This window comes from Camelus bactrianus, chromosome 18 (genome assembly GCF_048773025.1).
Source record: "Camelus bactrianus isolate YW-2024 breed Bactrian camel chromosome 18, ASM4877302v1, whole genome shotgun sequence".
Classification (NCBI taxonomy): Eukaryota; Metazoa; Chordata; class Mammalia; order Artiodactyla; family Camelidae; genus Camelus; species Camelus bactrianus.
Window position 1 is genome coordinate 13,672,872 of NC_133556.1, and position 25,071 is coordinate 13,697,942.

The 25,071-nt window shown below is 48.0% G+C and overlaps 2 protein-coding genes across 4 annotated transcripts; one reads left to right on the forward strand and one right to left on the reverse strand.

The window, feature by feature from the left end:
• The first annotated feature begins 7,733 nt into the window (after positions 1-7,733).
• On the forward strand, positions 7,734-9,102 carry LOC105082774 (apoptosis-associated speck-like protein containing a CARD). 2 transcript variants are annotated; one of them, XM_010972413.3, is made up of 3 exons: positions 7,743-8,082; positions 8,327-8,383; positions 8,740-9,102. In XM_010972413.3, exons 1-3 carry the CDS (start codon positions 7,809-7,811, stop codon positions 8,994-8,996), a joined length of 588 nt encoding a protein of 195 aa, XP_010970715.1. In that variant the 5' UTR covers positions 7,743-7,808; the 3' UTR covers positions 8,997-9,102. The 2 variants fall into 2 exon arrangements, with proteins under 2 accessions (XP_010970716.1, XP_010970715.1); XM_010972414.3 differs by lacking the exon at positions 8,327-8,383 and having other exon boundaries at positions 7,734-8,082.
• Positions 9,103-14,900: 5,798 nt separating this feature from the next.
• FUS (FUS RNA binding protein) lies at positions 14,901-24,971 on the reverse strand. Of its 2 annotated transcripts, none has more exons than XM_010972416.3 (15): positions 24,873-24,971; positions 23,277-23,301; positions 23,032-23,186; positions 22,130-22,271; positions 21,746-21,924; positions 21,318-21,528; positions 19,680-19,714; positions 18,157-18,189; positions 17,255-17,358; positions 16,736-16,865; positions 16,382-16,483; positions 16,119-16,242; positions 15,696-15,796; positions 15,408-15,555; positions 14,901-15,102 (listed from the first exon to the last, which is right to left on the reverse strand). In XM_010972416.3, the coding sequence occupies exons 1-15, from the start codon at positions 24,883-24,885 to the stop codon at positions 15,063-15,065; spliced, it is 1,542 nt and encodes a 513-aa protein (XP_010970718.2). In that variant the 5' UTR covers positions 24,886-24,971; the 3' UTR covers positions 14,901-15,062. The 2 variants fall into 2 exon arrangements, with proteins under 2 accessions (XP_010970718.2, XP_010970717.2); XM_010972415.3 differs by having other exon boundaries at positions 22,130-22,274.
• Between the last annotated feature and the right edge of the window lie 100 nt (positions 24,972-25,071).

The window sequence follows — 25,071 nt, forward strand, 5'->3', positions numbered from 1 at the left end:
TTTCTGGAAACCGTTCTAAAAGTGAGGACTGAGTGGTCAGCGGAGAAGCATCACATGTCAAGGCCACCTGTCCTGGCCCATCCCACTGTCATCTCCCCTGCCCAGCCTGGAGCCAGAGCTCAGAGCCAGCAGAGAGACAGGGCCTCTCATACCATGGAAAAGACAGAAACATGATTGGAGGGGGTTTCCCTTTGTCCCCCACTTCCGCATTCTCCAGCCCCTCCTTCCCTGCCCATGGCCCCCTCCCTAGCTTGTCACCCACTTTTTCCCCAAGCTTAAGGCTCTCCAAGTTCACGCTGGCAGTATTATCTCCATCTGCAAGAGGACAGGACTTCCCCAACCCTGAAAGCTTTTCTTCCTGCAGGGTTGAGGGGAGAGTCTTTTCCCTGTTAGTCTATCGGGTGCTCAGCATAAGCCCTGGGACAAAGTGGGCCTCCCTAAGTCCTTGGAAAATGAATGACAGAGGGAAAGTTGAACAAATAAATGAACTGAATCCAAAGCCTGCAGTCCAGTATTGCCCTGGAAGCCTCAAGCCTTCCTGCATGCTTATCCCTTAAATCTCAATTTAAATCTCATTCAGCATAAAAACCAAAGTCCTCACAGGCCATCATCACTCACCCCTCCCCCTGCTCACTCCAACCTCGGCCTTTGCACTCCCACTCCCTCTGCCTGGAACACTCTCTCAGACCCAGTATTGCATGCCTCCCTCCCTCACCTCCCTGAGATCTTTCTACCCTGTGTCACTTTCTCACTGAGGCTTTTCCTAACTCCCTGATTTTAAATCTCACATCTCCCTGCCCTGCTTTATTTTTTTTCATAACATTTATCACTATCTGACACATGAGATATTTCACTTGTTGGTTTCTTGTCTGTCTCCTCCTACCGGAACATAAATCTTGTTCACTGTCTCCAACTTCAAATAAAGTGTGTGGCACACAGCAGGTGCTCAATAAATGCTCGATGAATGAGTAAACACACAAACTCACTCGGTGCTTCTCTTCTGCCTCTCAGTCACAATCCCTCAGCCTTTTCCTGGATTTGTTCATTTCTCCCTCCACCATTCTCTGCCTCTCTTAGTTTGAGTTTTTGTTTCTGTTTCAGTCTCTTAAATTGCCCTTTGGACCCTCTCTTTGCCTCTCTCTTGGGTTTCTTATGATCATTTTTATTAATTTTATTCCAAATGTGCACACGAGGTGTTCTGGATCAGAGACAGGATTCTTATTAAATACCTCACAGTAAATAGTAAATATTTTGCCCCCCTCCCCGTATACTAGGATGATTCCAAGAGAGCCGGGTCAATTGTCCTATAAGAGTAGCCTGAATCCCACAGGTGAGAAATGAGGAAAAGTTATTTTCCCTGCTTATAAAAGAGAAGGAGGCAGCTGTCCCCCTCCCCTCATTTTTTTTTCTTTCCTAAAATTTTAATTAAAATAATTTAAAGAAATACAGCACACAAAATGTTACAAAAATACAGATTATAGACAAACAATGAATAATGAGATCTTTTTTTAAGAGATACACGATAGGGTATAATGGTTTTTATATATTATTTACACATTAATTAAAAACCATGGCAGCAAAAGCTTTCTGAACATTGGCAAGAAAAGGCAAAAAATTGTTGGTCTTCCTAACATTTTCTTGAAATTCTGCTGGGCATTAAAGATGAGGAGCACTGTCTCACACTTCACGGTCCCTGGCTGCATTTAGGCACAGGGAAAACGTAAATGGGCTCTCAGGATGCTTACGCTCAATATTAGTGAATATAAATTGCAATTTATCACCTGCTGGTCTGGGAGGATCTCCTGGGGAGGTAGTGGGTGGCCATGGCTCACCCTAGGGACATACACGCAGTGGCATCAGGAAGTATTCATCTGTGTGAACCCTCCTTCCTGGAGGCTAACATCTTGCTTGGGTCATTGGCACCAAGACCTGGCCCCACCCAACATCCTGTAGGATCCGCACCCTACCCCACAAAGGTCTCCTTACTCCAACTTTTTGGTAAATGACTCTCCCCAAGAGCCAGCCAGGTAGCTCCTAGCAAGTCTTTACTTCTACAACTTGTTTCCAAGCTCTGGGGCTCATTCCTTCTTAAATGCTTAAAGTTTTCCATACTGCATGCTGATTCTCCTAGGAAGCTGTTCCATGCTTCCTGGCACCTTGGGGGCTTAACCTAGAAACTTTGTTCAGGCTGTAATCACTTGGGCCTCTCAGGAAGAGATAAGAGAAGCTTTATTATTCTTTGGGATCAGAGCAATTAACTATCCTGGCTATGTGAAGAGTCTCAGGAAGGTAGTGCTTTTTATCGGAACCCTGAGAAATCCAGAGGTCGATTGCCCCAAACAGGAGAGGGTTGGGGATGAGAGCACATCTGGATTTGGTCTCTGAAACCACAAGCCACTTCACTTCAGCTCAAAAAGTCAGCATCCGAAAGTAGATCTCACCTGAACTTTCCACCTCTGCCAGGCTAGGGCTGAAGGTTTTGGTCACTAGGAGTGGGTGCCCAGGACAGGGAGGTGACAGTCAACTCAGTCCCTTACTGTAGATGAGCCAGGTCTGACCTCCGACCCAAGAAGGGACACTGATCATCTACAGCAGGTTGGAGGACGAGAAGGGGCCTGAAACCATGCCCAGGGGAGAAGGGGTGAGGACTAGTGTTGCTGACCCTAAGACAGAGCTCTGTGAGGTCCCTCAGGCCTGGAGCTCAGAGGGAGCAGATTTCAGCTTCTCCTAAGGAGAGCTTCCTAACAGCTGGGGTGATAAGTGCGTGGGAGGTGAGAACTCCTCCTACAGGGTAAATGCAAATAGAAGCCAGAAACCCCCCAGTCAGGGCCACTGCAGAGGCAGGTCCTGAATGCTGGTGCCACAAGCTCCTACTGGTGCCCCCAGGAAGACCACTTGCTTTTCTGGGCTTCAGCATCTTCAGCTACAATATAAGGATAGGTAGGCATAATGATGCCATCCCTGTAGGGCTGTTATGAGGATGAAACTAGATAATATACTAAATCAACACCAGGGACAGTGTGCTGGCACCCAAGGGCTTTGGAAGTGGTGACTGCCACCACTAGGTTCAAATCTTGCCTCTGCTCTTTCCTCGCTGTGTGACCTTGGGCAATTCACTTAACCTGATTTTCTCATCTGTAAAGTGGGGATCATGTCAGGATTATTCTCGAGATTATTGGATTGTTATGAAGATTCAATAAGCTAATCCCTATAAAGCTTTTAGCACAATGCCAGACTCGTAGAAAATGTTCAATAAATGTTGATAGTGATATTACTACTACCAATTGTTCCAATGAATCTTCCCTACAGCCCTGTAAATTCAATAACATCATCCCCATTTCACAGACTGGGAAACTGAGGCTAAGAAACTTTAACAATAACAAAAGCACCTGCTAGATGCTGCCAGGTCTGTTTCAAGCACTTCATAATTCTTAATCCATTTATAACCTCAGAACCTCTTAATAACCCCCATCATTGTTCCTATCTTATCAGGAAGCCATGAGGCACAAAGAGATTAAGTGACTTGCCCAAAGTCCTGGCAGTCTATGGTCCTTCTGGCCCTGGGAAGTGCAATCTGTCTCCAGCAGAGTTATTTTGGGGAGGGTGGACAGTGGTAGGTCACAACCAGGAAGCATCTTACCACCAACCACTCTGGTCTAGTCCAGGGACCAAAGGTGGGCCTGAGGTGAGACTTGGAAGTTCTTTCCTGCCAGGGATCAAAGCTCAGAACTCTGAGTACTACCCCCAGAAAAGAGGGTCAAAGTAGAAGGGATTACCATGGCTTCCCGGAGAGTTGCCCAAGGCTCTTATTCCCCTCTTCTCCAGGGGTGAAGCTGCACTGCGGTCTCCAGGAATGAGCTGGCTCTGAGCTTACCTCCCTGGGGTACGCTGGACAAGTTGCTGCCCTTCTCAGGGCACCAATTCCCTGTGGCTGGTGATGTGAGTGCATTATTGACACAGGATGCAGTCCCCAGAGAAGGGCTGTGACCTCCCCAAGTCACAAGCTAAGAGGTAGAGGGTCTGGGATTAGAATCTGAGTGGGTCTGATACCCCTCATCTCCTGCTCTCCCCACTATTCCACAATCTTCTAAATTGTGAGTTCTAGAGCATTCTGCAAAGAGGAGGAAGTTAATACTATTGTTGCTATTATTGCAACATCTGCCCTCCTAAGGGTGTGTGCAGACAGCCTGGAGGAGGCACACATTTCCGTATACATTATCTCTCCAAGCCATTTGTCCGTTCTTGAAGACAGAGAGTGGGATTTCTAGGACGTAGGTTGGAATTTGGGACCCAGAGTCAGATGCTTCAGTCTGAATTCCCTCATTTACTGCTAGTACAGGCTTCCAGAGTAATTTCTGAAAACTACAGTTTTCTCCTCTGTAAGGTGAAATAACACACATACCCCACAGGGCTGTTGGCAGAATTAAATGAGACTGTGCACGTTGAGTGTTTAGCATAGTGCCTGGAATCTAGTACATTCGAAAGCTGGAAACTGTGGTTACTCTCATTAGCCTCCCATGGCACTTCCATGAGATTGGGCATCTTTTTAAAATAAAATAGATTCTTCAAAAACGTTGTTCCCTTCTGAGTTCAGAGGCTCCAGTGTGCTCTTGGAGCACATCCACCTGCCAAAAATATGTCACTTGTCCTCACTGACTTCTGGCCCGAAACCTCTGCAGGATTGAGGCTTCCACTTCTATGAGAGGACGCGCCTGCACTGTCAGCTCCTTGTCCCTTCCCTCCCTGTGACATCACACTGAAGTGCTGGTGCTTGCTCTGAAGTGACATCAGGTGGAAAATCACAGCCAGGATCTTGTCTCAGTCTGAACATGTGTGAGCAGGAATGTGACTGGGGTCAGATGCCAGGGGAAAGCTGGGCCCCCAAGAGGAAGGGTCCTGGGTGGTGATTCACAGGAACAAGGAAAGGGACACTGCGTCACAGCATGACACACGTACTCAGCTCCCTCTCCTCCAGGAAGCCCATCTCCTCCTCTGAGTCATGAGACAGTCTCCCAAGTGCAATTTCCTATAGCCCCAAGGTTTCCATGGAAATGTGTGACTTTGGTTTCACTCAAGGCCAAGGCCACCCCATCCGAACAAGCATTCAAGAGATGCAGTCAAATGGTGGCCATATATATGCTCAAGGGGATCCCTGCTCATTGTGGCGTTGAATCAGGCAATTGTTTTTTAAATTGGGATCAAACACCCAAAGCTTCTAAGATTCTAACACATGTGAAAGGAGCAGGTTTCTATGATTCTACATTCTAGGATACTTTTGTTATTCCATAAAGGCTTCTCAAAGTTGGATCTGTGCCAAGCCCTGTGTGGGTGCTGTGGACCTGAAAGGGTCCTCAAGGAGTCCTCAGTCTGGTGGGAAAAGCAGAGTGAAGAGACACACTTATGGTGTGATAAACACTGTGGCATCATAGGGACATCCGGCAGACATGACCAAGGAATAATTCATTTTGCAGAGAGGCTAGAAATCTCAACAGCAAAGAATATCCAGAGGACAGACTCAGGAGCTCTCCAGACAAGCTGTATGATCCCTCAACTCTGTGACCTTGGGCAAATCCTTCAACCTCTCTGAGCCTCAACCTTGTTCCTTGTAAAATAGGGCTACTATTTCCTAAACCAAAGGGATTGTTGTAAGGCTTAGAAAAAATGCATGTGAAGGATCACAGCCTGTATAAATAGGGGCTCACATTTTTATTATTTCTTTAAAAATGTGACTCCTGATGCATGTTGGAGAACAGGCAGGAAATCCCCAAGCAGATCAGGAGGGAAAAGGGGCCAAGCAGAGAGGCAGGTGCCACATATGCAGAGGTCCAGAGGCCAACAGGGTAGAAGGTGCTGCCAAGAAAGTTGGCAAGGGCCTTGAAGGCCAAGCCAAGACACTTGGACTTGATTCTGTGGGCCCTGAGGGGTCACAGGTTTCTGAGCAGGGGAGGGACAGGATCAACGTGTGGGCTAAGAAGATGCAGCCTTCTGGCCACAGTGCACACAATGGAGATTCTGAAAGGATGAGGACCAGTGACGAGGCACAATAAACAGCCATGTGCCTGGGAACACTGGCCGTGGGACCAAGGATGTTGACACACAGTACGACCCAGACGGGATTGGGCAAAATGCGCAAGGATGGGGAGCAGGGCCCTTGAAAACATGTTACAGGCAGCATGGCCTCAGTTATTCGACATTTAGCAGTTCTTCACTGAGCACCTCCTATGTCCCGGGCACTCTCTTGATGCTGGGGATCGTGTGGTGGGGAGATGGATGCCCAGTGAAGAAATGAATGTCCGAAATGTCAGGATCACATCCCTAGAAGGAAAGGTGATTGTTACAACCCAGCTGAGAGGGGAAAAGGAAGGCTTCCCAATACCCACCGAGGAAGGAGATTCGGGATTCAGTCGAGACTGTATGGCTTCAGTCCAGTCTTTCCGCTTCTGGAAGCGGCCTCTTCCTTATATGGAAGGCACACCTTCAGTTCCTGGTATCCCCATTGAGCCACAAGGCCTATTCATCCATTATTGATCCCATGAAGATTTGGTGAGTACCTGCTGTAGGCCCAGCACTCTTCCGGATGCCACAGATATAACGATGATCTGGACACGCACATTTACAGACTGTCAGGGAAGACCAATGCTAAACAAATTCACAAAGTTAGTTACAATTTAGTCACAATTGCTATGAGAGCTACAAATAAGTAGGTGTTTTGAACTGGAGGGATTCTAAACCTGGTCTCCTGGAGGAAGCAGCATTTAACTTAAGACCTAAAGCCTCCAGAGTTTGTCAGGCAAAGAGTGAGGAAAAAGAGCTCCAGGCTGAGGGAACAGCATGTTTAAAGGCTTGGAGAAGCAAAGGAGCCTGGAGTGTTTGAAGAACTGAGAGGCCAGTGTGGTTGAACTCAGAGATGGAGGCGGGGCAGGGTGTGGTGCAAGGCAAGGCTGGGTGAGGTCCAGAGGGGCAGACTAGCAGGGCCTTCAGAGCCATGTTAAGAGCAAGTTAAGGATTCTGGGCACAGTCTGGCTTCCAATGCCAACCCATGCCAACTTCCAAATTCTCTTCTGGGCCAAGCCCCCTAGCCCCAGAGTAGCTCTCCACCCATGACTTTCCCTCCAAAAGACAATTTTCTCAACCATTGCAAGTGTTTCTTGTCATCACTTCCCAAGGATTTCAGCTCCTCAGGAACCAAATCCTGGCTCTCCCAGGAAGGTTTCAGGCACCATCAGGTAGCCCATGTTATGCTGGTATATTTACTAAGTGGCTCAGTGAAGTGTTATTATCCCCATTTTATAGATAAGGAAACAGGCTCAGAGAGAGAGCACATACACTTAATCTCTACCCTCTTTTTCACACTTCATTTCTCCCATGTGAAATTTGGGAAGCTACATGGTTCTGGCTCTTAGGATTCTATGGTTCTGATTCTATGACATGTGAGAGAGGATGCTAAGCTTTGGGAAAATATGGAGATTTCAGCGTTCTAGAATTCAAAGATTCTAAGCCTTGGCGCTCCAATAAATTAGGTTCCTAGTCTGTCCTAACTAGTGCAAGCCTGGAGAGGCAGGCACCAGCCACAAGCCCTTTTCCACCTGGTCTCTTGGGTCCCACCTCCCGGACCCGCTGAAGGAAGTGGTCTGGGCGCCCCCCGATGGCCAGGAGTGGATGGAAACGAACGGGGTACACCCCAGGGCAATGGGCTGGGACAAAGTTGAGAGTTCAGAGAAGGCGGGGAGTTTCAGGTCCCGCCCTGGAGCAGACTTCCCGCTCGGCAGACACCCGAGGTGAGAGGCACCAGCGGGGATCCTGGAGCCATGGGGTGCACGCGCGATGCCATCCTAGATGCACTGGAGAGCCTGACCGCCGACGAGCTCAAGAAGTTCAAGATGAAGCTGCTCTCGGTGCCGCTGCGCGACGGCTATGGGCGCATCCCGCGGGGAACACTTCTGCCCATGGATGCCATGGACCTCACCGACAAGCTGGTCAGCTACTATCTGGAGCCATATGGCGCCGAGCTTACGGCGCTCGTGCTCCGTGACATGGGCATGCAGGAGGTGGCAGAGCAGCTGCAGGAGACCATGCGCAAGGGTGAGCGTGCCCCACCCCCACCCCCACGTTCCGCAGAGGTCCAGACCCCCAGGGCTTCTCTAGTATCCTGCCTACACCCTCCTCCCAACCCACTCGGGTTCTTTCACTTCCTGTTCCTCCTACCCCTTAATACAAGCTCTTCTTGCTGGGAAAGGAGGCTTCCCCCATTTGGTAGTGACTTTGGCTTCCGGACTAAGGGGCCCCTTACCCCAGAGATTGTAGACATCATTTGATTTTCTTACAGCCCCCGGAGCAAAGCCAGCTGGGATCAAGGCCCCTCCCCAGGCAGCAGCCAAGCCAGGTGAGGCCTTCATAACCAAGATCACCTGCCAGGGCACCTCCCCAGATGCACCCCACTGCACTCCTGTGCAGTCTACCTGTTGTCACAAGGCCCAGAACACCCAGGGAGCATGACACTAGGCCAACCCTTCCCACCAACCCACTCACACACTTCCTGGGGCTGAGCCTGGCTGGGAGAAAGGGAGACAAAGTTACATACTTCCCACTATACCCAGAGCCCTGGGGAATGCCCACCTTGAGCCCTGTCCCTTAGGGGTGCATTCAAGGCAACTTCTGAAGAAAGCAGTGTTCAACAGGGATAGGCCCCAGCACCCACGCCGGGTGCCAGCTCACCTGCTCTCCTCCCTCCTGCCCCAGCACCGCACTTTGTGGACCAGCATCGGGCGGCCCTCATCGCACGGGTCACAGACGTGGATGGGGTGCTGGATTCCCTGTATGGGAAGGTCCTGACAGAAGATCAGTACCAGGCAGTGCGGGCAGAGCACACCAACCCAACCAAGATGAGGAAGCTCTTCAGCTTTGCTCCAGCCTGGAACACGACCTGCAAGGATCTACTCCTTCAGAGCCTAAGGGAAACCCAGCCCTACCTGGTGGATGACCTGGAGCGGAGCTGAGCATCTTCCCCAGCAGCAGCCCTACATATGACCCTTCACTGTTCCATCCAACTTACCTGGAATCTAATTTTTTTTATATCTACAATACATGAAAAACCAGTTCATACTTGTGTTTTCCTACTTCCAGCCTGAAAGCACACACAGAGCTAAGCTACGTATCTAGATGCCACCAGGGCTCAGGTGACCCTCTACTTCACTGCCCGTTCTCCTGGTGCAGCAGGCTCCACACTTCATCCTTCCTGCCCCAGTCACCATACAATGGTTCCTCCAAATGCTACCCCCAAGGGTCTGCCCTTGAGACAATACAGTTAGCCCTGTGGCCAAGGTCTAAAGGTTAAAACAGAGATATGTACAAAGGATCTGGGACTGTGGAGGGCCAGATTTCTCAAATGCATTTAGAAACAGACTCAGCTACATTGCTTCTCTTTCATTTTCCAAGGGGGAAAAAAACTGTAAAATTAGAGCAACTTTCAGGGGAAGAGACAAGAGTATCACGTATACACAGGACAGAAGAGCACAGGCCACCAAGTGTCACTGTATGGCCTCTTCCAGCACGGACACTAGCAGGCTTCACTGCTCCCTCTGCTCCCTCCCACTTGCTGAAAGGGGTTTCTTTTGCTCAGAAAACATGCCAATCATAAAAGCAAAATTTTAGGAAATGAGTTCTAGTAGTTTTTCTTCTCTTGATAGATTTTTGGATTTTTGGCCAACAAAGGAACATAGTATTTCTCTCCAGAAAACAGCACTCCCCAGGGTCTTTCCAGAGCCCTTCAGGGAACCAGGACCCTAGGACAATACCCTGTGTAAAATAGGCACCTAGCCTGGGCAGCAGCGGAGAAGGATGCAAAGCAAAGGGAGGCCCCCAAGAAAGCCAGCCTACCCTAAGCAGTCAGATCATCAAACACAGGAATCCACGTTTGAGGGTACAAGGTGTGCCATCCACGACGACACACTGGCCCAGAATGAACAAAGCTGTCTGAAGACTCCACCTGGGACACCCTCACTCCCTAGATGCCACAATTAGCAAATGCAGTGTTTATGTACATCCCACCCCCAACCCCCAACCAGCACCACACAGTCTGTGTAACATTTCCCTATTCTGGTTACTGGATCACCAGAGCAACAGGAAAAAACAGTGATAGAAGGAAGCTATCTAGGAGCTAAGAACATGACCACTGTCAAAGCTACACAGTCACATGGGACTGCTCCTAATGCTGTTCAGGACTCCAGGAGGAAAGCTGAGCTTCCCGAAAACTGGGAACAATCCCTAACACTCAGGATCCTGTGGGGGCATCTTCTTTAGCCAGCCACCCCATAAAATAAATGCTGATGCTCCCCATTCCGTCCCTTTTCTACCAAATCTTCTTGAGTCTTACAATCTAAGACTTACTCAATCCCTGAGATGAACATTCTGAAAGGACCTACCATTTCCCAAACTGAAGTTGTCTTCCTCTCACCATCCCTGTATCCTGACATATGGCAACAGCAGCAGCCTAACCAGAAAACAAGAAACCCTGACATGTTCCATAAAGCCCAGATTTAGTTCATCCTGCTGATGCCAGCTCTTCCATGTCCAACTGCCTTCTTCCTCAACTTCACAGCTCCCACCTGTCTTATGCCTTACAACAGATCTCTTGACTCTCCCTGCTTCTAGTCAACCACCTTCAAGGGCCTGAGTGATCAAAACTGATCACGGAAATAGACTGTCTCACGTCTAACATTAGGACACTGAGGCTCCCCTTTCCAGCCTGGCCCTTAAGGATCCCATTGAACCTCTCTCATCTGCCTCTTCACTTACCCCACGATCCCAACACTTGCTCACGCCCCACGCCCTAGCACATGCTGGTCCCGTAACTCCAGACACCCTGAAATCCAGCCGTCCCAGCACACCAAGGCGGCCCTCCTCTGCGCTCCAGTGGCACTTCCCACAGGGTCTGTGGTAGAGCGAACCGAACTGTCATGTCTGTTTTCACACAGGACTCTTCCGTTAGAGTGCGCCCCATAAAGATGTCTTTTCAACCTCTGTACGGTGCCTTGGATGTAAAAAATAAGTCACTGTGTATCTCTAGTGTCTAACAGGATTTCTTTTAAAACCACAGGAACCTAATACTTCTCATGGGATGGAGCTACCACTTCCTTGCACTGATTCTCAAGCAGAGCAGCTGCAAAAACCAGTGCAGACCTGAGGCAAAAGAAACAGTTGGAAGAAACAGCTCCCTAAGTTCAAAGGCTTCTTGGGGGCTTTATTTTTCCTTCTCATGGTGGGGCGGGGGGGGGAGCTTTAAGAGTTCTATCAGCCACTGCATGGTGGTTAAGGACACAACTTCCACAGCCAAAGGACAGATTCAAATCCCTACTCTACCCCACTCACCCTTAGTTATGAGACTAAGGCTAGTTTGTACCTCAGCATCCCCTTCTATGAAGTAGGAACAACTGGACCGCTCACCACCGAACAGCAACTGGCCTGCAGCAAGTACATTAGTGTCAACAACGATCTCTAGGATGTTTGTGTTCCTAGAGTAACACCTCAAAACAAAAATTGACATTTGTTGCCCAAATCTCCAAGCATCACAAGACAACAAACAATAGTCAGTGTTCACTGGGCCTGTGAGAATTAGAAAACCCAAAGGAGCCAGCCTTCTGTGAGTGACCTTCCTCTTAGCTCCCAGCTCAAACTGTCCACATACAGAATCAAGTTCCCTTTCACAGGGAAGGTGGAGGGGATACAGAACCGGAGTCTCTGCGGAACTTCAGAGCAAGACTCTAAAAGTGTGCTGCTGAAACAGCAAGTGTCAACACCGCCAGAGAGCTTGCCCCTCACCTGGACCCATACACCGAATCAGAATCCACATGCTAACCAAACTGCCAAGAGATTCACGTATGTATTCAACTTAAGACACACTGCTACTGGGAGGATTTAGCTCTGCCACCTCAGACTGTGGCAGGTCTGCAGAGGTCTTCCCACAGAGGGATTTGCCTTGCTTTTCACTCAGGAAGACAGTACACAGGATGGGCTGGCTTTCCCTCAACTTCTGAAAAAAAACGAAACGAAGAAAATAGCCCATTGGGACAGATCTGACAGACAGGCCCCCACCCTGCAGCCAAGCCCTAAGAATCCTGCACAGAACAGCTACAGGGAATCAGCACAGCTGTGCAACACTGCCACCCTGCGGTGCACGTGCAGGGCGCTGCCTGGAAAGCCCGGCTCCTTCTCCCTTCAGTGATGCGTGCTTGTCTGTTCCCGCCTGAAGAATGTTGGGTATCTTAGATCCAACGGTCTTTGAAAGCCCTTACCTGTGCTACCACCACAGGACTGAGGGCCAATTCCTACCAGCCCTAAAATCAAATCTCCTGGCAAGATCCATCTGACACTACTTCCCTGGCTCTCACGCCCCAGCACCACAAAGATTACTGTCTGCATGGGGAGGTAAACAAGGTGATTTCTGTGGAAATCTTCCAAGTCTGAGTCATTTCAAAATAAAAAGTTAAAGATGAAAGAAAAGAGGCTAAGTATTGAAGGCCCAAAGGTACAAAAGGGAGTCTGAGTTCTGCAGACTGGAGAGGAATGGCTGCAGGTGGGATCCCACACATCACACTGAGTTGAGCATCTGGCAGACTAGTCCAGGGATTGGGGCTTGGTTTCAAAACCCCTGGTGGATGACTGATTGGAGACTGAAGTGGGAAGCAGCACGCCTAGATAAAGATGTGATGTACTGAATCATATGCACTGGACCCATCCATGACTTAACCTCAGCCCTATATCCAAGTTACTGAAATAGATGAAAGACTGGAGAACTAAATCAGGAGGCAGAGATCTGCAGCACACTTCTCCCCATTCACATCCCACCCTCACTTCTTCCTACTAGTTAGCCTGTCTCAAAAAAGCCAGGTACCTAGTGCTCCAACACTGAAGACCATTTTCAATAATTCAGTAAGAATAATGTATTCTTTACAACTCAAGAGATTAGCCTAGGATCCTCATCAGAGAAACATGAGTGGCTTTTTACTGGCCTAGTGCTTACAAGGGAATGCAGCAGAGCAGAGGGCCCAAAATCCAAGCCCTGGGGGGTGAGACGCCTACTTTCTCACCAGTGATGAGTTGGCACCAGAATCAATGCCTCAGAACCAACATTCTGTTGTCTTCATCCATTCTCCTGGAAAAGCCCCCCAAACTGGATCTACCCACTAGGTACCTGGGGCCCAGTTTTCTTTTACTTGAGCGTCAGGCCAATCAATCACTGAAGCCCTTTAAAGGACATAAGAACTAAATGCTAACAGTCCCAGTCAGTACTCAGGTCTCACCAAGAGTTTCAACCCCCCTTCACTACTAGCAGCAGGGATGAAGGAAACACAACCAAAGCCTAACCCCTACCAGGTGAACACGTAAAAAACTTTTCAAGAGACATGGATCAAACCATTCAAACAAAACATCGTTATAAGCAGCAGCACATCAACAAAACAGCAGAGGCAGCGTGACCACAACAGGGAGAGAACCACCGCCACAGCCACGTCCTTGGCTTCTCACGTGTACCAAGCTCACTGCGCCTAATCAAACGGCTGCCTGGAGAACGTCAGCCATTCTCCACCTACTCTTGGTAAAGCACGCCTACTCAGCAGGGAGGGGAAAGCAGCTATTCCTTTTGACAAAGCTGCAACTTCCATCTCCAGTCAACAGAGATTTGAGGATGAAATCAACTCCTCCAAAGAGCACACTGGACTATTTTATTAAACAAAGAGAAAAGCACTTCCCAACCAGGGCTCCCAGGTACTTGAAAAGCTGTGCTTCCAACAGCTTAGAGCCTTTTCTTCCGCTGCTGGCTGTTAATTTTCAGTTCTATGTAACTAAAATTCATGCTGCACAACTGATCAGAAGGCCTGGGCAAGTTTTTTAAACAGTTTGAGCTGAAAAAAAAGAAGGGACGGCTGGGGTCAGCAGAAGTATGCAAAGTGGAGGGGCACTATTCTGAGGTTTCATCGGCTCCACCTTTCTTTCTCAAAATACCAATGACAGTCCTCTGTGTATAGGCAGGATGTGAACGTTACCCAACTAGACCATAGTCTCCCTACAGCAGATACCTGCCAAAGGAAAATTGGGGGGGGGGGGGCGGGGGCCGCGAGCCCATTCACCTTGAAACAGAAAAAACTGCCTCTACCTCAGTTTCCCAGATAACCTGCCCCCTTTTCATCTCCTCTCATTCCCAAGCCTCTTTCCCTAAAACCTGGCATCCTCTTAAGGCCTAACCGAACAATGTTTGAGACAGGAGTCTGTCCCCTTCAAAAGAAAGATTTCAGAATGAAATGCCAATGAAAATGAAGTCAGCACAGACTCAATCCAGCATCTACCATTTTCTGATTGAGTCACATAACCCATGCCCTTCGCTTTCTGCCAGGAGTAGAGTGAGCAAAGCCACAGAACACCTACCATTAAGTAGGTGCTCTCCTTCCTGTAAAAAACCCAACTGGCTTAACATCGTGCTCCAGTCAGAGTGAAGCTTGAATACTGCCCCAAAGGAACCCTAATTTGTTTGAGCCCCACCCTCAATAAAGTGTCACAAGAGCCAAGAGTCCTTACAAAAAAACAAAACCACTATAAATAATAAACTCACTAAAATCAGTGTATAAATTAACACGGTAAAAGGAAAACCTCCATGTAGTTGGACAAACCTGGGGCAATACATCGTGTATTTTTTCATTTACCCTTTCATTCATCCATGTTTTTGCCATGACAGGAAAGTTTGATCTCTACTTTCAAGGCTACCACTTGACCTCTTCTCCCCTGGACCAAGTATCGAACACTTTATTCCAGTTCCTGCTAGGCAGGTTGACCTGCAGAGGAAAACTCCCCACATTCTTGACCTGGACATCAAACCTCCAGCAGAGTGAAGAGGGGGAAGAGAAAGAAAATTTAACTAAAATGATGGTTTTTAATGGGAACCAGAGGTATGGTTACAATTACATAGTCCGACACAAAAAACCCGTGGGTGATCAGGAGTTGGAAGGTTACAAAATAATGAGGGTAACACTGGGTACAGGAAGAAAAGCTGCTCCAGAACGTCAGGAGCCAGGCTAATACGGCCTCTCCCTGCGATCCTGTCTGTGCTCACCCCTGCAAGAAAGAGCATCCATTAGGTCTGAGTCACCAACTTCTCCACCCACCCCACCCCCAAAATCCTATCTGCCCCTGCTACCTAACCCCAAGAAATACTTCATCTCTATACGTTATAGGGTGTAAATGGGGGTCTACAGATAAGTTCCCCAGACAATGTTCCTTCCCTCCTCCCCCACCCAATGTGGTTACAGTCTCAGCTTTCCAACCTAGCCCTCAAAACCAAACCACCTTCTAAAAACCTTGCAATCCCATGACTTCTGTTCAGTTGCTCTACTTTCACTTCAATTTAGAGTCTGACTTACCTGGAGTCCATCTTGCCAGGGCCAAAGCCACCTCTGTCCCCACCACCCCGGCCCCCTCGGAAGCCCCCACGGTCCCCTCCTCGGCCTCGGTAGCCGCCCCGATCATAGCCTCCTCTGCCACCACGACGATCATCTCCGTAGTTACCCCCTAGGGAAAAAGAAACAGGGTGTATCACATCCCCGTATCATATCCCCCAAATCCCTCCTACCTTCCCCCTTTAGCCTCCTTGCTAAACAGTAAGGTCTATCTGATCCCAACTCTTCTTACCAGCTCTGCCTCTTCCTTACCCATGTGAGAGCCTCCTGGTCCCCCTCCTGGGCCATCTGGTTTAGGGGCCTTACACTGGTTGCATTCATTCCTCCAAGAGAAGTTCATGTTCTCACACGTACTGAAGAAAATAAGACAGTTAGTTTGGGGGAGGGGGAATAGCCAAGACCTAGAATAAGGAAGACTGCAAGGAATTTAAGGACACACAAGGAAAACTGAGGCCTCAGAAAGGCAAAAAAAGGCTTGTTTCTCAGGAGCAGAGCCAGACAAGAACTGTGGCTTACTGAACCTAGTCCAGTGCCTCTCCCACTATAGCCACCTTACCTAGGTAAGCCTGTCCCCATCAGCGTAGCCTTGACATTTACTAGCTGGAAAACAAATTCTACCATAATATCAAAGAGCACACAGGTAAGAGGGCTGAGAGAAAAAGAAATTTCACTCACGGATTAGGACACTTCCAGTCCCCAGCTCGCTGCTGTCCTCCACCGCCACCACCGCCGCTGGGGAATCCTCCTCGGCCACCACCACCACTGCCACCACCTCCGTAGCCTCCACGGCCCATGGGTCCTAGTGGAGATACAAGTATGGATCTGCTCCCCTTCCAAGTATGGCTAAGCTAACCTTTTCCACGCAAGCCCTTAACACCCACCCTGCCTCCCCTCTCTCCCCATCACCTATTATATGAGCAGCAGAAATAGCTTCTCACCTCCTCGCCCTCGGCCTCCACGACCATTGCCACCACCCCGATTAAAGTCTGCTCGTCGAGTAGCAAATGAGACCTTGATGGGATTCCCAGAGAATTCTTTACCTAAAGAAATAAAGGAGGTATATATTAAGACCTGTGGTTCCAAAAGCACACGGTACAATCAAGGGAAGACCCTGCCTTCCTTTAAGTGGACTTCCTTTAAGTTCATACTCTCATGAGACAAACAAAAATAAGACTACACCAGAATAGTAGAAAGTGTTAGACAACTTAAAGAAATCCTCAAAATGTAGCCTGCTTCCCAATGCTGGTTGCCCGATCCCCCACCGCCACTGCCAGCCTCCTCACAACACATACCATCAAACCAGTCAATAGCTGCTTTAGCGGAAGGTGGGTCATCAAATGATACCGTTGCCTCGCCCTTCAGCTTGCCTGTTTCCCTGTCTGTGTACAGATTAATCATGGGCTGTCCCGTTTTCTTATTTGTCTGAAGAAAGCAACATGAGATAACATCAGTCTTACAGGATATAGCACTACCCACCTTCCACCTCCACAACCTGAGGTCTATCATAACCATACTTCCGTATCTCACCTGTAACTTAAAGCTATCAACTATAATTGTTTCCCACTTCAATATTAAAAGATGAGACTAAAGGTTATAGACTACAAATTCAAGTTTTAGACATTCCCTTTTTATCAACTGGGTCAGTTATGCCTTTTTGGGTTAAAAGGTGATGTCTTTTTAAAAATGGCAACAGTTAATGTTCTTTCCTCAACAAATTATGCAGGCAGCCCTTAAGACTTTCATTCTTACTAAGGTGTGAAATCCAAAAGCCTGCAACACTTGAGAGAAAGCACCCACTGCTCCACAGGTACCTTAATGATACCAATCTGCTTGAAGTAGTCAGCCACAGACTCAATTGTAACATTCTCGCCCAGGCCTTGCACGAAGATGGTGTTGTTGTCTGAATTATCCTGTTCTGCTTGTAGAACGCAGGAGGTAACATGAATTTGAAGAGAGAAAAAAAAAGATAAAACAAGTCAGTGACTCTTAATAACCTAACTTTAAGGAATACTTGATACTAAGCTTTCAAAGAAAAAAATTCTGAAAGCAAGCAATATATTTTGGTTTAAGTCAGACAAATGAAAGAAAGCCCCATTCCTCATGTTCCATTATCTGAGTGCCTGTATGCTAGCCACTTCACAAATTAAAGCTTAATTTTACAACTACCCTTTGAAACATGTTGCTCATTAAAAAAAAAACAGGGCTCAGGAGCTACCTGCCCAAGACCACAAAGTACACCACTGTTTGTCAACTTTCAGTTGAAGAGCCAAGTTAAGAAACTTATCTTACACTAAAATCCAGTATACAAACATTATTAAAACAAAAAATACACTAAATGTTTCCCTTTATGTCTTTTTCGCTCACTAATTTGGTCATGATCCATGTTCACAAAAGCACTAATTAAACCAGCAGTTCAGGATTACGGTCCACACACAGATGCATCGGCATCTCCTGAGACTTGTTAAAAATGCAAATTCTCAGCTCCTCCCAGGCCTACTTAATTGCTGGGTAAGAAAATCACCCTATCAGTTATTTCTGATACATGCTCATTTATAAACCACTGCTAAGTACAACTACACCTCAACTCTCTTCCCCGCATTTCCCTTCTTCTCTACTCCTGCTTTTTCAGATTCCTTTTTTTAAGTTTCAGAGAACATCCAGTCAAAGTCCTGCTACCAGCTTAGCCATTCTTTCATGCCACCTGTGGACTTACCAGAGTCGTGACGTGATCCTTGGTCCCGAGGGCCTTAAGTGACATGAAAACAAAAAAACAAAAAAAAAAAACAAAAAACAAAAAACAAGGAAAGAGGAGCCGTCAGTCAACAGGTAGAGACCTCAAGAAAAAAGATAACATCAAATCCAAACTTTTGCAAAGTATCGGGTAAGTGCTCACAGCCTCACTCCAAACCCTGTCCTGGGCTGCCCGCCCAGAGAAAATCCTAGGCAGGTCTGGGGAAGACACAGGCCCCTTTTCTTAAGATCTGTATGTAACTTGAGTCCCCACAGGGACAACTCCACACTTCAGAAAATGCTGCCTCCCCCAGCTCAGGCTGGTAAATGTCCTCAGCACAGATTGGGAGGGCCAGGAGGGAGATCCATTGAAGTTAACAAACCAACTCATAGCTTGGCCCTGTTCTCTCACCCGAGAGAAATGGGCTCACCACCAGCAATGTGATATGCGTCCAGTTTCTCCAAACTTTTAACACCAAAGACACTTATCTCTCATGGAACAATTTTTAATTTCATCTTTAGAAACCATTCTTAAAACCATGTTGTTTCCCCCAAAACCACATGAAAATAAGAATCATACATAATAGCTATTGTATTTTTAAGCATGTCCCAGGGAACAGACCAGAAATCTTATTTCCATAATGCAGCCTCTATTTTTTTTTCCAGAGACCATCTTTGACCAAAGTTTATCTGAATTCACCATATATAAGTATTGTACCCACACTCAATGACACCTAAATCATGAACCCAAGCCTTTGGCTTTAAATGTTGAGACAAATCAAGAAACCTTTTGTTAGTTAACCAAACCAGAAAAGTTCCAGCTTACTGGGAGACTTCTCAAATTTGCCATTTTTCCATGAATTCAAGTTTGTGCTGTTATAAGACCTGGTTATTTCCCGTGAGCCACACATGCTCCCAACCTTTCTTGGAAGTAGTGCACACCTTCCTTCCCAGAGCTAGTTTCTATTTGCCCATCTGAGTTGAGTTTAAATACATGTATGTAGAATTGCATTGACACCATTCAGTATTTAACGTATAAATATATACCAACATCACCATCCTCAGGGCAGGGCAATATTTCACATGCCTCGTCCAGAATTAAAACATTTGGAGGTTGTTACACACACACACTAGCCTTGGACACACTGATCAAAAGGATCCTAAAGCCAAGTTGGCACCACGTGTTCCAGCACACTCTCTCCAGTTTCTCGTAACGGTGATCACTAAGTGCCAGGTGTGGCAACACTCCTGTCAGAGGCCTACTAAACGCCTCTTATTAACCTGGGTCAAACCAATTTGGTACCAGATGACTGCTGAGTCTTACCCTTGCCTGCCTCCAGGCTAGCACACATTTGGCAGCAGGTGGCATTCTACCCCACACCTTTCTAGAGGTGTTCTGGACACTTCCAAACCTTTGACACTTAAAACACGCTAAGACATCTGCAAATGAACAATCAGACAAAGCATTGCTGGGAGTTGGGAATTTTGGAAACTCTGTTCACTTACCACCAAATTTATTGAAGCCACCTCGGTCACTTCCGCTGGAGAAGACAAGTTAGAAGAAAGGACATGAAGCTTCCAACGGCTACAAAGGGCGTTTTTTGATTTTGTTCAACATTCCCCAAACAAGGGTAGGTGTTTTGGGAAAATGATACAAAGTGGCTACTAAAATACATTCCCCTTCCTGACCACCCCTTGTCTGACCTTTGAGCATGTCACACACATGTGTGCAATTTCTCAGACACAATTTTTAAGAATTCTTGCTTTAAAAGGTTATATGCCTATTTCCTCTGGAAAAAAAAGACCCGTTTTCCTTGGTCGTTCTTCCGATGTAGCAGATGTTTTTTCCTCTTGTCGCGAGTGGTTGACAACCCAGTAGTTGGTTTAAAAACCCTACACCCCCGGATTTACCCAGAAGACATTTCACACCAGACTGGGGTAGCCCTGAACACATTTTTGTGGTTTTTGCTTTGAAAGCAGCAAGCAGACCCAACCCTATTCCATAAAAAGTCAAAACCAAAGGCAATTTCCCCTTAAAGCGAGACAAACTTAGCTAAGCCCTACCCTAACTACTGAGCTGTTTTTGATCTCTCCCCACCCCCGGGGTCACCCCTTCTACACTGCGAGAAGAGCGGAGTATTTTGCAATGTCACCTTTCATACCTGTGGCACATAAAATGCAGAGCAAGTTAACAGTCACATAACAGTTGTTTTTCTTTTTAAAGTTTTGCATTAAACACACGCACACAACAGAGTTTTCCTCAGTTTTGTACAGTTTTTGAGACTGCCCCCACCCACCTCTGAATACTTACCATATACAAATTCGCTTAAAAAATCCTACTTTTTCCCAAAAAAGAGTAACACACTGACATTCCTCCCCTTCTCAAGGGAGACAGAGTAGGGTCCTTCAAATCATATTTACCAGATTTGATAAATGCTTTAACATCAAATCTAAGGTTTTACTTCAACTTCAGCAGGAAGGGGAAGAAGGTCCAGTTGGACAAGTAACCAGGGGAAGGGGGACAGTGGAGCAAATAGGTGGGATACCACTGTCAAGCATATTGTATTTTGTCCAAAAGGTCTGCACACTTCAGATAGACCCATAAACCAAGTCACACACAGATCATTACTGTCAGTCAAAATAGTGCAAATAAATCAAGCTCGTGGATTCAAGTGACTACAGAATAGGGGAAGAGAGAGTAGCAAATTCCCGGAACCTCAAGTAGGTCAACCATTAACTCCCTTAGAGGACACGTGGGAATACAAGTAACAAGTTTCCCTACTACCAGGAGTGGGATCATCGGTTGCCCTTGCAAAGAAAGAAGCCTTTACTTCCATGTTTCTTGCCTAGCGTATCAATGACTCCAATCCACATACCCCCAGGTTTTTCCTTTTTCTTTAGAAATTGAGATGTCAGTACTCAGGTCTCTATATAGAAGTGTGGGTGTGGAAGCTCAGGCTCCCAAGTTCTCACAAAAATAAAACGGGGATGTATGAAGAAGAAACAGTCAATGTTCCCAAATCAAAGCCCTCAGAAATCCCTAGAATAAGGTTAACCATGCACTAACAGACTGGCTTTAAGGGAGATTCATGCAACCCTCCACACTTCCCACTAATGTTACTCCCTGGCTCACAAGACACCTACCCCATGCCGCCTCTGCCTCCACGACCGCCTCCACGACCTCTGGGTTCATAGCCACCACCACTGCGGTTGTAACCGCCGCCGCCACCGCCCCGGCCGCGGCCCCCACGGTCCTGCTGGCCTCCCCCGTAGCCACCGCCGCCACCACTCTGGTCCTGACTGCCATAACCGCCGCCGCCACCACTCATGGAGGACTGGTCTTGGCCATAGCCACCTGTCAGGAAAGAAAGGATGCTTTAAGAAAAAAAAAGACTGCGAAGTGGCACAAATCAATTCAACAGTGCCTAGAGATAAATGGTAACAGAAAACAATAAGAAAGCTAGGAAACAAGAACGTAAGATTTTTCAAGAACACTTTTAGGGTAAGGGTCAAACAAAACACAAACCCTTACAGAAAACAGGTATGAGAAAAAGCTGAAAACACCTTCTCACCTCCACCACCCCCTCCACCACCGCTGCTGTTGTACTGGTTCTGCTGTCCATAGCCCTGAGGGGGGTTATAGCTCTGCTGCTGTCCATAGCTCGGCTGCTGTCCACCATAGCCAGACTGCTGGCCGTAGCCCCCGCTCTGGGGCTGGCCATAGCCGCTGCTCTGAGAACTGCTACCGTAGCTAAGGAAAAAGAAAAAGAATTATAATGTCAACATGTCCAAAACGTCCTTTCACTTTTGGCACAGTCCATTCTCTGTACCCAATAGAGACCCCTCCCTCCCAATTACTTCCCATGATTACTCCTATTGCTGATCACATAATCATTCCTTACTAAGTCACCCCTAACCTTTCGGTCCTCTCCTTCTCCCCCCCAACAACTCCTTACCTTCCCGAGGTGCTACTAGGAGCTGGCTGCTGGCCATAGCCAGGGTATGAGGACTGCTGCCCATAAGACGACTGAGAACTTTGGCTGCTGCCGTAGCCACTAGTTGAGCCATAACCCTGGGGAGCTGACTGTGTGCCATAGCCTGCTACAAGGTAAAGAAAAGGAAATCACAAAAGCCATGAGGGAAAAAAAGAGGCAAGGAATGGGTTGAAGAAAACATTATATACGACCTAATGCTACCCATACTTGAAAGTCAGCCTCTAAAAAGCTGCCTGGAAACCCTGCAACTCAGAGTTACCCTTCTCTTCTACCCGAAGCCAACGTTCCAAAGTCTACCAGCTCCAGAGTTCCCATCTCATCCCACCCGCACCAAAGCCATACTCCAGGACCACTAAATCACAACCCAAGAAATCCCTACTCATTAACAGCATTTAACCTCCCTGTTTGTGTGCAATACAAATAGGACAACCCATATTGTTTACACTTCAGGACCTCAGGGAAAATTCCATCTCCTTGTGTTTCATGTAATATACAGCAGTCTAACTTCAAACATCAAACAAATCATTTTCTCCCTTTAAGTATCAAATGCCTAAAACTTTTCTCCCTTTAGGGAATACTCTCACTCACATTTCATTTTCATGCTTAGGGGAAATAGTAAAAGTGCAGCATAAATAAAAATAAAAAGTCAAAACAAAATAAAAGAAAACAATTACAACCCAATTAGGTTGGTTTCCTTTCTGTTTGAAAGGACTCAAACTCCAAAGAGCTTTAAGGGTCATAGACTCGTTAAGGGAAAAACAACATGGGACAGTTTCAACACTTCAGCACTGCTTAGGTTTAAGAAAAGCAACATTCAGAAAGAACAGGAAGAGGCGGGGTGACCCACTAAAAAAGAGACTCACTGTTCTGGGTCTGTCCATAAGAACTACCATAGCTGCTCTGGCCATAGCTTGAAGTGTCCGGTGATTGGCCATAACCACTGTAACTCTGCTGTCCATAGGGCTGATTGCTCTGCTGGGAATAGCCCTGCCCAGGCTGGGTAGGGTAGGCCCCATAGCTGGAGGAAAAAAAACCAGCGTTCTCAGGAAAAGACACTTTAGCCACCCTGGCCCTCTACAAACTCTGGAAGCCCAGGAATGACACTCACCTTTGGGTTGCTTGTTGACTATAGTCTGCAAAAGAAAAATACGATTATATTACCTTCAGCCATCCCTAAGAGAGTAGACTAGAACTAAAGGCCTTAATCCAGCCTCAGGGCTCCCAGATAAGAAAACAAACAAAACTATGTTACCCAAAAGGGCATAAATTCCCTCATGAAACCCTAGTTGAGAGGGGTAAGCTGGCAGACCAAAGTCAAGTTTTCTTACAATAAAGAACCGCAAAGAAAAACTGCCTTTCTAGACAGACCAAGAAGCCTTAAGTACTGGAAAAACCAAGAGTCTTGGTGGACAGCTACAATTTTCTGCAACTTAAACTGATGTCAAGAACTGCACAAATTTACAAGCACTTACTTCTCACACCTGCTCAACGAGGAAGGTGTCACCAACAATCAGGCTGAAGTCACACACATGCTTCAGCAGGACAGGTTTTAATTCTAGCCAGAGGCAGAATTTGGAATGCAGCCTCCACTTTCTCAACCCAAAGAACAAGAATGTCTCAAAAGAGGCCATTCTTCATCCATTGCCAGTCTTGGGAGACCGGAAAAGGGGGCTTTTAGTGCAAAGCCAGCTGATCAGAAGAGAGCTGTTTGATCCCAAACGACAGAGATCATCGTCAAAGCGCTTGCCTCGGGAGGCAAGTTAACCAGTACTCAAGTCCCCGGCCCTATGGCTCCCAACGAGTCCGTTTCTCATTTCCCTTGCCTGCCCCGGAGCTGTGGGGAGACTCGGGGAACCCAAGGTAGCGAAAGCGCTTTTAAAACGCCACATGGAAGACGCACTGACCAGATCAAATCACTTCCTCCGTACAGGAAACGAGGCGCTTCCCCCGCAGGAAAAGGAAAAGGATCGGGAGAGGGTGTGGCCTCAGGCGGCCGTTCCTTTCAGTTCCTACCTCTCCAAGAGTAAATTTAGGCGGGAAAAGCCTCGGGCCGAGTCCTCATACCCACAGGAGGACCCCCCCCCCCATGCCGTTAAGCGGGCACGCGGCCCTGATCCCGATCCTCCACCCCCGGCCGCGTGGCAAGCCAGGAGGGAACCAGGCCGTCCCGCCCCTTCCCGAGGGACCCCGGGGGCCAGGCCCACACGGGACGCGCGCCGCGGAGCCTCAAGCCGAGGGTCTCGCGACAAAAAGCCCGGCCTAAACGAGGCGGGAAGGGGGGTTCGCGCCGCCAGAAAGGGGGGAGGGGCTAGCAGAGCGCGTGCGCGCACCGAGTGCCCGGATGCAGCACTGCGACAAAGCGGGCCCAAGCGTGGGCCCGGGGACCACGGGGAGAAAAGGCTACGGGGGCTGAGCATTTCCATCCGTTTCTCACGTTTCCAATCACTAAGAAGAGTCCCTCCCAACCCCCACCTCAAGGAAAAAAGCTGCGAAGGGGGGACCTCCCGCCCCGCGCAAGGCGCCAGAGGGAAACAAAATGGCGACATTGGCCTCCCCCTTCAACCCCTCTCGCTGCTCCCCGCCAGCGACGCGAGAAGATCCTACACGCGATCGCCGCCTGAGTCCCACCGAAAAACAAAAGCCCAAGTGGGAGGGAACGAGGCCCCGGGCCGGCGCGCCACCACCGCCTCGCGCCCTCACCTACCGTTTGAGGCCATGTCCGCGCACGCGCGCACAGGCCGAGTAGCAGTAAAATTCCAACGCTACAGAGCACCGACGCCTCGAGGACTGAGCAACCCCGCCTCCTGCGTCGAGGTTTATGTACGCCTCCCCGCCTACGTATCCCGAGGAATGCACCAAATGCGGAAAGGAAAGGGAGAAGCATGGCCGGACTCCTGCCACCC

Excerpts from the sequence above, each read along its gene's own strand:
- FUS (XM_010972415.3), bottom strand. Across the intron at positions 18,190-19,679 it reads TGGCTTCAATAAATTTGGTG|GCCCTCGGGACCAAGGATCA; the intron begins GTAAGTGAACAG and ends ATGTCACTTAAG. Across the intron at positions 16,243-16,381 it reads TGGAGGCCGAGGGCGAGGAG|GACCCATGGGCCGTGGAGGC; the intron begins GTGAGAAGCTAT and ends TATCTCCACTAG.
- LOC105082774 (XM_010972413.3), top strand. The coding sequence starts at position 7,809 with ATGGGGTGCACGCGCGATGCCATCCTAGATGCACTGGAGAGCCTGACC. Across the intron at positions 8,083-8,326 it reads GCAGGAGACCATGCGCAAGG|CCCCCGGAGCAAAGCCAGCT; the intron begins GTGAGCGTGCCC and ends ATTTTCTTACAG. Across the intron at positions 8,384-8,739 it reads CCAGGCAGCAGCCAAGCCAG|CACCGCACTTTGTGGACCAG; the intron begins GTGAGGCCTTCA and ends CTCCTGCCCCAG.